Raw genomic sequence first — 15330 nt, forward strand, 5'->3', positions numbered from 1 at the left:
CTACTTCATCTGCAGACAAAAAAAGATCAAGTAGATTATCTAATCCATCTCTCTGCAAGTGTAGGATTGTTTCTGTAATAGTTGAGCTCAGTGAATATTTTTTATACAAATTCGCCAAAGAGATTCAGCCAGAAGGTTTTTTTTGCAGGCTAGATTCACAAAGGCATTTAGGTGCTATTTGTAAAACAGCAAGAGGAGGAGGAGGTGACCTGTTACTAGAGGTGAAAGTAAGCCTGTATGGTCCGGTACGTCATACCGGCAAGAGCCAGTACACTGTACCGGACCGTACCAGCTTCCTTGGGGGGGATTTAAAGGGCTTGGAGCTCCCCCGGCTGCAGGGAGCCCAAAGCCCTTTAAATCCCCCCTGCAGCTCTGGCAGCCGGCCTGGGGCTGGGATTTAAATGGCTCGGAGCTCCTGCGGCTGCGGGGAGCCCAGAGCCCTTTAAATCTCCCCACAGCTTGGCGCCTGGGCTAGGCCAGGATTTAAAGGGCCCGGAGCTCCACGGCAGCTGGAGCCTCAGACCGTTTAATTTGCTCCTGAGCCCCAGGGGCTCCCAGCCACCTCTGCAGCTGGGAGCCCTGGGTTGATTTAAAGGCCCTGGGGCTCCCAGCCACAGCTGGTGCACCAGGGCCTTTAAATTTTGAGAGGCCCTGCGCCTCTTCTGGTTGAGGCCAAGCCTCTTCAGCTGAGACCATGCCCCCTCAGGACTCTGGCAGTAGAGTAAATCCTGTAAGTTACTTTCACCCCTGCCTGTTACCTAATAGCCCACTGGTTAGGGCACTCATCTGCAATATGGGACCCCCCATACAGGCAGATTAGGTATCTGAAACCCAGTCTACCACCTTCCAGGTGAATGCTCTAGCCGCAAAGCTATAGAGGAGAACATGCTTTTCCCCTGCCTTCTACCAATGACATTTAAAATTTCCTTTGTTTGAATTTTAAAAAGCAGTTAAAAGTGCCTAAAATCAAAACAAAATGTTTCATTTGACCCTAAATGTAATTTTTGGTGCTTTGTTTTGCCAAGAAAATTTTTTGTTTCAGATCGTCCACAACAATTTTTTTTCCTCGATTACTCACACAGCTCTATGTAATGTATGTATGCACACTTCCTTGTCTGATTTGTAATGGTCTCTGGGAAATTATTCTATAGTGAAACAGATCTCATTGACAGGCAGCTTTTGACAAACTTGCCAATAGTTCCAATTTGTCTGGGATGGTCCAGGTTTTTTAAATCTATTCAGGAGAATCAGTCTTCTGACCAATTTCCCAGGAGCTGCTGCAGCAGGAGGCAGGATATTTTCCACTGAGCTGTTCCTCTTCTGGATATTCTTGTCATCCACACATACATATTCAATCCTTTTCTGATATGTATCATCTTGCATGAGTTAAATCAAACCTTGACAGACTACAGGGCTGTCTTCTAGACATTCAATATTCCAAAGAATACAATTCACAACAGCAAAGCCGCATCGCATACCTTCTGCACTATGGTAGTAGCAAGCTCTTCAATCAGTTCCTCCTTATGTTCCCGTAAATAACAAGCCTCGTTCTGCTTGTCCTGCACAAAGACACAATTTATAAATACTACAGAGTCACATTTGAGTGGTATTTTTACAAGATCAATATAAAAAGAAAAATGAGTAACATCCTACTTTGCACTGTATGCAGAAAGAACTGAATGTAAGTAACTCTAATTCACTGGAATACCCTGTGTTTCTGAAGTAGAACATGCATGCTATCTTGATGATAACTTTCAGAGAAACAGCACACAATTCTTTTAGCTAATGCAGTATGCTAATTCATCACTGCATTAAGTTTTCTTTGATTTTCACTCACCTTTCCACTATTATTTGAATAAAGAAAAAAAATGATCTATATAAGCCAGTTGAATGTTATTAAATTTGTTTACCAGGCTTTCACCATATGTCTCTGCCTTGGAAATGGCTTCTTCTACTGCTTCTTCTGCCACACGTAAGGCCACAGCTAGGGTGTCCATCATACTATGTCCTAGTCAAAAAGCAAACAAAATACCCACATTTATGCTCAGCTGCAAAATCCAGACCAAGATTCTTCAGCTTCAGTAATTCTTAGATCTAGGATTTTGGTATAGTCTACTGCAGAGATGCAGAGCCAGACCCCAATTCCAAGCTGATCAAGATGCACAGGAACATAAGAATAGCCATAATGGGTCAGACAAATGGTCCATCTAGCCCAGAATCCTGTCTTCCAACAGTGGCTGGTGTCAGATGGTTCCAAGGGAATGAACAGAACAGGACAATTATCAAGAGCCATCCCCCATTGTTCACTACCAGCTCCTAGCAGTCAGAAGCTCAGGGACACTCAGAGCGTGAAGCTGCATGTTTGACCACGTTGGCTAATGGCCATTAACGGACCTATCCTCCACCAACTTCTCTAATTCTTTTTTGAACCCAGTTGTACTTTTAGCCTTCCCAAATTCCCTGGCAATGAGTTCCAGAGGCTGACTGTATGTTCTGTGTAGAAGTACTTCCTTATGTTTGTTTTAAACCTGCTGCCTATTAATTTCATTGTGTGACCCCTTTGTTTTAATTGTGTTATGAGAAGAGGTAAATATCACTTTCTTATTCACTTTCTCCACACTATACTTGATTTCACAGACCTCTATCATATCCCTTCTTAGTCTTCTCTTTTCGAAACTGAATAGTACCAGTCATAGAGAAGCCGTTCCATACCCCTTATTGTTTGTGTTGCCTTCCTCTGTACTTTTTCCAGTTCTAATATACATTTTTTAGATAAGGTAACCCGAACAGCACGCAGTATTCAAGATGTGGGCTTACCATGGATTTATATAGTGGCATTATGACATTTTATATATTATTAACTATTCATTTCCTAATGGTTCCTAACATTCTTAGCTTTCTTGCTTGCTGTTGCACACTGAATGCTTTCAGAGAGCTATCCACAGTGATTCCAAAATCTCTTTCTTGAGTGGTAAGAGCTAATTTAAACATTTTTTATGTATAGTTGGTAGTATATTTTCTAATGTGCATTACTTTGCATTTATCAACATAGAATTTCATCTGTCATGTTGTTACCCATTTTTGTGAGATCACTTTGTAACTCTGAAGTCTGCTTTGGACTTAACTATCTTGATTAATTTTATGTTGTCTGGAAACTTTGCCGTCTCACTGTTTACTCCTTTTTCCAGATTATTTATGAATATGTTGACCTGCTCTGGTCCTAGTACAGATGTTTGGGGATCCTGCTATTTATCTCTCTCCACTGTGAAAACTGACCACTTATTCCTACTCTTCGTTTTCTACATTTTAACCAGTTATTGATCCACGAGAGAACCTCCCCTCTTATCGCATGAATGTTCACTTTGCTTAAGAGCCTCTGGTGAAGGACATTGTCAAAAGCTTTCTGAAAGTCCAGGTACGCACTATCAACTAGATCACCCTCATTCACATGCTTGTTAACCACCTCAAAGAATTCTAATAGATTGGTGGGGCATGATTTCCCTTTACAAAAGGTGTGTTGACTCTATTGTGTTCATATATGTATCTGATAATTCTGTTCTTTATTATAGTTCCAACCAATTTCCCTGGTATTGAAGTTAGGCTTACTGGCCTGTAGTCACCAGGATTGCCTCTGGAGCATTTTTTTTTTTTATTTTTTTTTTTAAATCAGCATTACATTAGATATCCTATAGTCATCTGGTATAGTGGCTGATTCAAGGGATAGGTTAAATACAACAGTCAATAATTTTGTAATTTCATATTTGAATTCTTTCAGAACTCTTGAGTGAATGCCATCTGGTCCTTGGTGACTTCTTAATACTGAATTTATCAATGTGTTTCAAAACCTCTTCTATTAACACCTCAATATGGGACAGTTCCTCAGATTTGTCATCTACAAAGAATGGCTCAGGTGTGGCAATCTCCTTCACATCCTCTGCAGTGAAGACCAATGCAAAGAATTCATTTAGCTTCTCTGCAATGGTCTTGCCTTCTCTGAGTGTTCCTTTAGAACCTTAATCATCCAATGGCCCCACTGACTGGGAGACTACCTGCTTCTGAGGCACTTTAAAAAAATTTAGCTGTTAGTTTTTCTGTCTTTTGCTAGTTGCTCTTCAAATTCTTTTTTGGCATGCCTAATTATACATTTACACTTGACTTCCTTGAGTATATGTTCTATTCTATTTTCCTCAATAGGATTTGACTTTCAGTTTTTGAATGCTTGCACGCATTTCACTTGTGACTGTTCCTTTTAATTTCTGTTGAACTAGCTTCCTCACTTATATGTAATGCCTGTTTCTGAAGATAAATGCTACTGTGGTGGGTTTCACTGATATTTTTCCTCCAAAAAGATGTTTAAATTTAATCACATTATTTAGCTTTTACCAAGCGGTTCACCTTTATTCACCTCCTGGACCAGATCCTGTGCTCCACTTACGCCTAATCAAGAACTGCCTCTCCCCTTGTGAGTTCCAGGACTAGGTGCTCCAAGAAGCAGTCATTAATGGTGTCTAGAAATTTTATCTCTGTATCATATCCTGAGGTGACATGTTCCCAGTCAATACGGGGACAGCTGAAATCCTGCATTATTATTGAGTTTTCTGCTTTTGTAAGCTGTTTAATCTCCCTGAGTATTTCACAGTCACTATCACCATCCTGGTCAGGTGGTCAGTAATACATTCCTACTGCTATGCTCTTATTTTTCAAGTGTGGAATTTCAATCCATGGAGATTCCATGTTACAGTTTGAGTCATTTAAGACTTTTATTATATTTGACTCTATGCTTTTTTTTAAAATACAGTGCCACCTCCCCTCCCCCAGCACAACCTACACAGTCATTGCTATATATTTTGTATGTGTCCCATTGCTGTTCATAGTTCCAGCAAGTTTCTGTGATGCCTAATTTATAAATATCCTCATTTAATATCATCAGGCACTCAAGTTCACCCATCTTAGTATTTAGACTTCTTGCATTTGTATACAAGCACTGATACAATTTTTAAGTATTTAGTTGTCTGACTTCATGTGATGTAACTGAAGAGGAATTTTTTCTCTTTGACTGTGTCTCTTCATTTCCTGCCTGTACTTTATCACTTCTAGTCTCTCCTCTTTACTAGGCTATGGAGTATCCCCAAGGAACGTCTCTGTCTGAACTGTGTGCTCCTCCGCACCTGTTGACTTTGCCCCCAGCCTCAGTTTAAAAACTCCTTTATAACCTTTTTAATTTTACATGCCAGCAATCTGGTTCCATTTTGGTGTAGCTGGAACCCATCCATCCTGTATAGGTTCCTCCTTTCCCAAAAGGTTCCCCAGTTCCTAATAAACTTAAATCCCTTCTCCAAACGTCATCCTCTCATCCACGCAATGATACCCTACTGGTCCTGCGCATGGAATTGGAAACATTTCAGAGAAGGCTACCATGAAAGTCTTGGACTTAAATCTCTTACCAAGCAGCCTAAATTTGACCTCCATGACCTCTCTCTCCTACCTTTTCCTATGTCATTGCACATGCACCTTGATTCTCAGAACCATGGTGATGAGCACTGGCACAAACATCTCAATAGACGGAAAAAATGTTGGGTAGTCATTTCTATATTCTGCCTCTCTGGCATGTCTATGTGCTATGTAATTCAGATTACGGGGGTGTGACAGCAGTGCTCACCAAAGTGCTGCACTGTAAATCTCCCATGTGGACTTTGTAGGCGTGAATTAAAATGTTCCTAGTTTGCATTAATTTAGTCCTCTTCAAACAGGGCTACATCAATGCAAAGTAGGAACCTTTTGCTCGTGCCTGCAGCAGCCACACTGGGGACCTATAGTGCAGCACCTTGGTGTGCCCTTCTATTCACACCCCCGTAATCTGAACGGCCAGACATTTCCCTAAAAATACAGTATTGACAGAGGCCACTAACTTTCCAAACTGAAATAATACATAACTTACCATTTTAAATAGAAAAACACAATATTTCTACAAAGTCCATTTAGGGAGACTAACAATGTGCTTACTTTAGTTGGGTAGTTATGATGAGAGGAATATTTGTAACAGAATTTAATAAAACTGAGACCTATATGGAAAACAAGTGTGTATAAGCATTAGGGGGAAATCATGTGTGAAAGAAAGAGGACAAACTCTGAATGTGTGTACAGTATTAAGAAAACCATATTGAAGTGAATGCATAATAGCCTGATGGAAAACAGATAAAGTCTAGCACGTGCCCTGTGAACCACAGACACTCTGGTAACTTGCTAAAGGTTTTAGCTAAAAGATTAGTGATCCTGTAAACTTTTCATCACCAGGGACCAATGCGACTTGGAGACCCTCCAACACTGTAGGCTATTTATCAAATAACTCAGTAACAGCTCAGTTTTAGTGCAAATGAATTTTAAGTAGAGTTACCTTCTGTCTGTCTGTAGAATGTAGAGTCACTGCCACAAATGCTCCCTTCATTTTCTATGCTTCCTTCAAAAAAGCTTCCTTCTGCTCAAAAAGACAGCATAACACATACTGCATATGAATATTCAATATATTATTACATTAAAGTACTCTTTCAAAAAGTAATGGTGTTTCTAATTACACCACACGTATAGAGGAGTAGTTTGAAAATTCCTGTTTGAATTTCAACTGCTATACAAAATGTTATTTCTTTTATATGAAAGATTTCTCAAAGTGTGTGTGGTGGGCAGGGATGAAGTTACTTAAATGCAGAACTTGTAAAATGAAAGCTAGTGCAGTGAACTTCCTTTTAACATGACATTTGGGACTTGAAACAGATCCTGGATTTTAAAGGCCACTACTGTATAAATAAAACAAACCCAGACATTTAAACTTGTATTTATCTTCAAATGAAACAAGAGGGTTATCTTACAGTCATACTGAAAATAGAAAAAGAAAGTTAACAATGACATTTAGACGCTGAGGCCTTCTACAGAAAGATCTCCTATATCCTGCACATCCTTCCTTACGTATCCTGCATGTTATTACTCATGGGAGCAGTCTCATTTAAAGGCATAATTCAGTGAGACTACTTTTGAGCATAAGGAATGCCTTGGTATGCAAGATTTTGCAGGATCAGTCTCTTGACTTTTTTAATTTTCTGTATGTATTTAAATTAATTCTTTTGTTCCATTTGCATCACATCCACTAAATGTAGCATCCTCGCCTTTATTTTTTCATTTCCATTTTTGAAGTTTTTAAATTTGATCAGAAGAAAAAAACAACCTATCAAAATGGAATCTTTTAGGACAGCATTCTCCTGTTCTACCTACAGGCTTGCCATGGACTCCTAAATAGTATTAAAAGAGCCACTCAGAGTTGCCTTCATCCAGGTGCACATAGCCTTGCTATTATTTTTGTTTTCCAAGAGCTTATCTTATCTTCAAGAAAGAAAAAAAGACTTTACAGAAAACATAAACCCTGTAGAAAACACAAACTCTGTACAGATTTCAATCAAATTACACTAGGACTGAATTTGGCCCAGCGGAGGCAAATCATCTCAGACAGATTAGACTGGTTCTGCTTCTGAATCATTTGCTATTCAATTACAGTAAATGTGCCAGCATGACAGCAAGAAAGCACTGTCTCCAAACTCACTGAATACCTTCAATTACTAGTTTTATAGGGGGATGCATGATCTCTCCATAGTTAGGAAAGAATTACACCTCATTCTAGAAGGCTGATATTGATTTTAAATTGATCATATTTCTTCCCCATTTACTTGAGAAACTTCAAATGTAAGCCACAGCTGCAATTCACGTGGGGCCAAATTCTATGGCAAACAGGCAAAACTCCAGTTGTGGTATGGACTGCAGGATTTGGCCTTTGTTAGTCAAATTTTGCATTAAGTGCAATGGAAAACCTCAACTCCAAAATTCTGTGCTCATTCATTATCTACACAGAACTCTCAGAGCCCTAAGCACATTCATGGAAAGCAGAAACAGAGCTGACATTTGCTTTGTAGATCTGAGAGCAGAATTTTGCCTTATAAATTATCTAAACTTTGATTAGTTAAATAGCTCAAACCTAGCCCAACTCTCTAGATATTTAACTCCTTATAATCCCCCTCTGTAATTCTTCTGAAAAATTGTAATTTTCTCTCCCACCCCCTAAATAGTCTCAGAACTTTGATTGGGTGCATTATGTGGGTTAATGTGGACGAGCCTATAAGAAATTAAAATTGTACTGTACCTATTATTTCAGAACAAGCACCACTCTCCAGTCTATGTTTTCTGTATAAATTCTTCAGGACTTTGGCACTACCAAAACGCTTGAAGCGACTTTTCACATTATTGTAATACCATTCCAGGGACTGGGTCCGTAGGAGTCTAAAGAGAATAAATGAGCAACATTTCAGAATGCTTAAAATGAGTCTACATCGAATAAAAACAAAAACTCTCCCTGGTCTTTCCTAAAAATTATATCTACTGGGCTCTTTTAAATCAAAAGCCTTATAGCATAATATTTTTGAAAACTGTTTCTTAGTTTTAGCTTGAACAACTCTGGTTTTATGGCAAAATAAGTACTGGAAATGATTACAGTAGTTAAGTTGCTTGGTTACCATATCAAAATAGCAGATTATATATTTTAACAAATATACTGAATACATTTTGATAGGCCATCTATGGTATTATAGAACAACATATGAGGCTATGGTTTTAAAAATGTTTAATATTTACATGGATTTATAAATAACTCACAATGGAAAGAACAGTTAGTTAAGATTTTACAGGGCTTGGAGAGCTCTCTTTTTCTCTTTGATTAAGATTTTTTTTAAGATTTATTTTTCATAAACATATATCACTACAAAAACATTGACAGAAAAGAGCTCATGGGCAAAGTCTACACAAAGAATCTTAACTCATTGCAAGCAAATAAGAATGGGTGGAAAACTTTATTGGGAAACATTCAAATAAATCGTGAAAGTGCCATCATATGGGAATGTGAAAGAGCAAGAACTGTGAGGACAACAAGCCAAAAGACATTGTAAACATCTACATCTTTTCCCAAAAATCAACATGGAAACCAGATTTAGCATCTGTGCTCTGAATGGAAACCCTCCCCCACACCATCACCTTTGAGTAGATTGTTCCAAAGCCCACTGAATGGAAAGACTCGCAGAGACTTCAGTGGGCTTTGGATCAGGTCCCAAAAGACCAAGCAGATGATGCAAGTCATATCAGCCCCTGTAAGCAAGGGTGCAGGGCTAGCAGCAGAAAGTCTGCTCAGAGAGTGATTGTGGGTAGCTCACAGCTGACTGGCACAGTCATGTGGAAAGAACTCTACACATTCCCAGCTGTAACTTAAAGCTGACCTCCACCAGCAGGAGCCCCAAGAAAGAAAAGCCGTGTTTGCACCAGTGGGTCTGAATCAATTCCCATGTGGTTTTCTGTGGTTTTTTTTCCACAAATTGATCTGATTTATTTGATTGTGTACTGTCACATTAGTTTAGTTTAGTTAATGCCACACTTACTTACATCAAGTCAGATTACGTGTAGCAAAGTGACTGGTATATTGTGATGTGACAGTATAGCATGGCTACAAATGTGACAGTTCCCCTCCTCCCTCCCCCCATAATAAGGTTTCTCAGTTACTAAAATGGGAGGGCCAAATCCCATACAAAGTAGGAGACAAGGAGTTTATATTCTAGCACTTCGTATGTAATTAAGGCAATCTGTTGCTTCCTAAATCCAAAATTTTGAAACTTGGAAGCCAAAAGTTTGCCTTCTAAGACTAACTTAGGTACCTAAATAAGTGGCCTGATTATCAGAAGTGCTGGGCAACCAGCAACCCCAACTGACTTAAGCCATGATTTTCAAAAATGGAATCAAGTGGAGACATTTTTTAACTGGTGATTAGATTCAGATGGGGCCATTCACTCCTGACACAACTTGAGTTAGCTTGTATAGCATTAATCACTTGGAATTTCTGTGGGATTCCTCTCAGGCACCAAAATAAACACACACTAAGAGAAAGTGGTGATCTCAAAAGAATGTAATCGTAAAACCTGTTTTCTTCAGCAAGTCTGGGTTTCCTTTGCATATATGAGGCAAACGATAATCTCCAACACACGTCATTTGATAAGAAATTGTGTTTTTCTTTGAGAGTACTAACTGTATGGGTCTGCCAGTTATATCATTTTTGTCAATTACCTCCACAGATTTTATGCTATGACCAAGCCCACCGTACAATACATGACCCAGGAGTTTCACTACACGTTCCCATTGGTCTCAAGTGTTCAGGGAGGTGCCTACAATGCTAAATGGAATAGCACCAAACGGGTCCATTTATATTCTAGTCCACTTATATGTCATCGCTGAAAAACATCTGATAGAGAATACCTATAACCTACTAATGCAGAGTGGAAACTAAATAAAAGTGGTAAAGTTTGTTTGCTGAATTGTTGCACATCAAAGCCCAGCTATAGATTAGTGCTGCAAATAACAAGAAAATGCATGTATAGCACACAAGTGTCCTTTTTCTGCATGTCTCGGCTTCAACTAGATTCAAGGCAGCAGCTTTCTCTTACTATGTGTTTGCACAGTGCCTAGCACAATGATGCCCCAAGCCTGACTGGGGTCTCTGAGAGCTATTGTAATACAGATACTCTGTTAGTATACAAATAATACTAAGACTGGTATATGTCCTGACAGAGTTGGCCAAAAATCTGTTTTCTATATGACGTCCTCACAGGTCACCTTGATATGCACATGATCTACAATAGATGAGATATATGGGGCCAACGTCAAAGTGGTGGTCATTGTGTCCAAATCTGTTTGACTGTGAAATAGAGGGCTTTTGAGTCCCTACGCTGTGGCTGCCAAAAAGCATTTTGTTCAATTGTAGGATGTCTGTGAAGTCCTAATTAGCAGAACTGAGCTTGGCAGTGGGCAACCTGGTAAATCCACGAATTCAGTCAACCTTTACTCAAAAACAGTTTTCAGCATTTCTTCCCACTATGAGAATTTCTTCCACTTTATGGATCAATAGCATGATTGATAGCATGGCATTAGAACTGTGTCAGAAAGTGAAAAATGCTATATCTTCTCTTGCTGAGTTTCATTCAGATTTGTCCACTAATGTTCTGGAGTGTTGGAAGGTTTGGCCTTCAACCTCCGACATGTATACATGGTCTTCATGATGGGTAAAATCGAGTTCATGTGCATGGGAGACGAGAGAGGGCACGATGCCCACTATTAGTTGTAATTGCTCCTAGCTTAGGACAGCATTCAAATGCTTGCTTCCCTTAAATAAGCAGTTTTTAAATTAATACTCAAGAAACCATGTGTTCAACTTGACAATCTTCCCAACTACCACTCTGTTCCTAAGCTTTCCTTTATGTGGTAGAAAAGCTTGCAACAAAATTACTTTTGTACCATTTGGACTGACTTCCTTGACCCTTTTCAATGCTTCTTTCGGATGAACTATAGCACGGAAAATGAATTAGTATCATTAGATAGATGATAATCTAGCCGTGAGCAGAAGTCAGCAATTCATGCTGACTTTTTTTTCTTTTACATCGGTCAGCAGCCATCGATACCACTGACCACAATAATAGTGACTTGCCTGCAGCTGTTGACTGGACTGGATGAGACTGCACTTTAGTGGCTCCACTTTTTCCCCTCCCAAGGCTGTACCCACACTAGGGAATGTTTATGAAAATTCCTAACACCGTTATCACCAGTGTATCTGTGGCAGTGTTAGCAACATTGGGAGTGTTAGCAAAAATTGCTGCATGGTTCTGGCATACATTTTAGCACCATGCTAAGTAACTTAGCGTTGTGCACTAGAGGCATGTGCTCACTAGCCACCATGCCATCAGGTCTCATTACCACTTTATGAAAGTATCAAGCTCTTGCAAGTTAGCACCATGAATTCTAGTGCTGAGAGTAACACAGAGCCACCACAATTGCACCTGCAGGTTTATGGTAAGCATAATGCTATAAACTTCTGTATAGGAACTCAGAGATTGTGAGAAGGGCAGATGTGATAGAGCTTGGTGGGGAATGGTTTTCCCATCTCATGAACACTTTTGTGTTTTAAAAAAAATGTCCAGTGCTGCATCAGGATGAACTTAAGATCTTTCAAAAAAAATTTGATGAAAAAATTCAGAGAGAGAGAGAGAGAGAGCGCTCCACCCCAGAACAGCCAGTAAACTGGAAGTCAGGATATTTGACTAGGATGTGGGAGATTCAGGTTCAAGTTCCTGGTTTGAATCAGGCAGGGGTTCAAATCCCTGATCTGCCTGTTTCAGATCAGAGACTAGATCCAGGTGAGTTCCCTGATCATCAAGCTATTCTGGGATGAAGCGCTCTCCTTCTCCCTCTCCCCCAACCCAAATTCCATGCTGGACCCAAGAAACCTTTTCCAATTATAGTTTGGTTAAAACTGATATGTTCCTGCAAAAACTTTTGGTTTAGATGAATCCAAATTTTCTAATGAAAAATGTTAAGTCAAAAATTTCCTGACCAAGCCAGCGAATGACTAAAAATGAGGCTTGCTTGCCTACGCCACCACATCTGGTTGAGAAGCAAAAACTGGGAACAGTTTTGAAACTTCCTCAGTTGCGGGGGTTGAAAATTTGTAAGAAACCTTATAATCTCCCTTTTGTGATAGTGAGCCATAACAACTCCAAATCTGTGCTTCTATTCTGCATGCATTCTATAACAAATTGCAATGACTCTTCTAGAGCTTTTCAGCCTCTTAACATTCAGATAAGTCACCATGTCCCTGCTGATTTCTACTGTGGAGAAAGGATTTGGAGAAGAGAATAGCCATCCCTATGGATACCAAAATAAAGGACTTATTCACAAAAGAAATATGGACACTTTCTGCTCATTTCAAAATCCTTTAATGTTGGTCTGTATTTTAAAGCCATGACTCTTCTACATACTGCAAAAACAGCTTTTCTATGTGGCTAGGATTATGAAGAGCTACATCATAGCAACCACCAAATCTTACACTGAAGCACTTTCCTCCTCTTATCTATATTGCAGTGTGTGCAAATTCTTTCCATGAAATAAAAAGTTCATATTTAAAGACTATTAGTCATGCACACATAAAAGCAGCAGCACTGGTCGAAGTTATTTATTTGTATTTCTGTGCTACAAAGTCAGCTATGTCTGTATACGCAGATAGCTCTAAAATCCAAGGCCATTATTTATGTTACATAAAATAATTAGAAAAGTGAATCACATTTCAAAGCCTTTTGTTATTGAAACAACATTGTGGGTTTGGAATCAGTGTAACTACAATATGTAAAAATTATTAGTCAACTTCTGTTCAATAAAGAAAAGCTTGACAGAGTATGAACAATTGATTTTTTTAAGCGAGACAGAGAGAGAGAGAGAGAGAGAGAGAGAGAGAGAGAGAGAATGAGGCACTAATAGAATAACAGACTCAGAGCAATGGATAAATCTGGGCATTCTGTGAACAGGTCCTGTGGCTGCTGCCTCACAGCACTGTCAATACTCTCCAACCCTGGCCTGCAGTACCCACCTACTCATTCTAGGCTCTCTCCTGAGAAGGAACAACTGCAAGTTGTGCTGTGTGATTGTGATGTGAACAAAAATTCCCTAGGGATGAGATCTCCTAACACACTTTTTCCTTATGATCATAGGGCAAACTTTTGAAAGACTTCACTCAAACATTTCTACAAGCAGTCAAAAAATCCATTACACAACATGCAGGAGATAAACATGCATCTGACGAAGTGGGTATTCACCCACGAAAGCTCATGCTCCAAAATGTCTGTTAGTCTATAAGGTGCCACAGCATTCTTTGCTGCTTTTAGAGATAAGCAAAGCGATTTATCATTTAACATTCATAGTTTTCTAATAACATGACCAAGTTAGGGGCACTCATTTTCATTAAAGGTCAGTGCAGCAAACCTCTCTCTCTAGATCTCTAAATGTTAACACAATGGAAAGGGAAATGATGTTCATGTTTTTAGAGCCTGTTCATAACATAGTTTAAACTGGGAGAAAGCACACAAATTTTAGAACAGTGAAAATATTCAGTGACCATCATAGTGATTAGGAGTAAAATTTCAAATGTGCTTAAGTGATTTAGGCACTTAATTGACTTGTGAGCTCAGGTGCTACTGAAGACTTTAACATACTCACAAGTTGTCTCAGCCACATGTGAAAGTGAGGGAGGAAATATATAGTCTGAATTTCATCCCTGTTGATGTACGCTGATAGTGAGGGCCTCATTTTCAGCTCAGTCTTAACGGGACCTGTATTTTTGCAGGGGCAAAGGTCATTTAGACATTCAACTCCCTGAATATGCCCCCTCAAAACATTAAAGTGACCTAAACTGCAGGTGCAAAATGGTACAGTAGAACTTCAGAGTTATGAACACCAGAGTTATGAACTGACCAGTCAACTACACACCTCATTTGGAACCGGATGTACACAGTCAGGCAGCAGAGGAAAAAAAACCCACTGTACAGCACAGAACTGTGTTAAACAGACTACCAAAAAAATAAAGGAAAAGTTTAAAAAAAGATTTGACAAGGTAAGAAAAAGGTTTCTGTGCTTGTTTCATTTAAATTAAGACGATTAAAATCAGCATTTTTCTTCTGCACAGCGAAGTTTCAAAGCTGTATTAAGTCTATGTTCAGCTGTAAACTTTTGAAAGAACAACCATTTTGTTCAGAGTTATGAAAAACCTCCATTCCCAAGGTGTTCACAACTCTGAGGTTCTACTGTACTTGCAAGTATTTGTGCCTGAAAATCCACTTGTCTGTCCTGGCGAATCCCTAAATACTCAAGTTAAATCTTTTTATGTTCATTTTATGTCATCCTTTTAGGGCACCTTAAGTGCAGTAGCCCTTTGTATCTGGATGGATCTGCACAGAAGAATGTCTTGGCTTTTTCAGCTTTACTGATCCTGTTGTGGCCCCTTCCCCTCACCTTACAGGGCACCTTCTCAAGGTTTCTGATTCCACGGTGGAAATCACACTGTGCGTTAAATTATGCCCTCGGTTGCACCAGGGCAACCTCACTGACTCCTGTGAGGTTTCACAGGTACAAATGGAGTTCAGAAATTTGGCTCTATGAACATTAAGTAACTAACTAGATGGTAATAATTATGTAGTAATATACTTTCAAGTAACATTTGGGAGTTCATATGGCAGAAAATATACATAAAATTTGTTCCCATTAGAGCCCAAATGCTAGATTCAAGAGTTTATTTATATAAAATCTCTGTAATCACTGCAGCAGCACTTGCCAATGCCGAGATAATTATGGGTTTTTGTCAATGTTTCCATTATAAGCCCAATTTTTCAGGTGTTTATTACTCAGTTACAAATTTTCTCCTAGCTTCTTAATTCA

The 15330-nt window shown here is 39.2% G+C and overlaps 1 protein-coding gene across 3 annotated transcripts in view; it reads right to left on the reverse strand.

The window, feature by feature from the left end:
• MYRIP (myosin VIIA and Rab interacting protein) overlaps positions 1-15330 on the reverse strand; it is a 377671-nt gene that overhangs the window by 78100 nt on the left and 284241 nt on the right. For all 3 annotated transcript variants that reach the window (XM_075062536.1, XM_075062534.1, XM_075062535.1), the window contains exons 4-7: positions 8183-8319; positions 6395-6475; positions 1911-2008; positions 1479-1559 (exon numbers count right to left, since the gene is read on the reverse strand). In XM_075062536.1, coding sequence (XP_074918637.1) covers positions 1479-1559; positions 1911-2008; positions 6395-6475; positions 8183-8319 — 397 coding nt within the window. The remainder of the gene's footprint in view (positions 1-1478; positions 1560-1910; positions 2009-6394; positions 6476-8182; positions 8320-15330) is intronic.

This window comes from Chelonoidis abingdonii, chromosome 2, assembly GCF_003597395.2.
Source record: "Chelonoidis abingdonii isolate Lonesome George chromosome 2, CheloAbing_2.0, whole genome shotgun sequence".
Taxonomy (NCBI): Eukaryota; Metazoa; Chordata; order Testudines; family Testudinidae; genus Chelonoidis; species Chelonoidis abingdonii.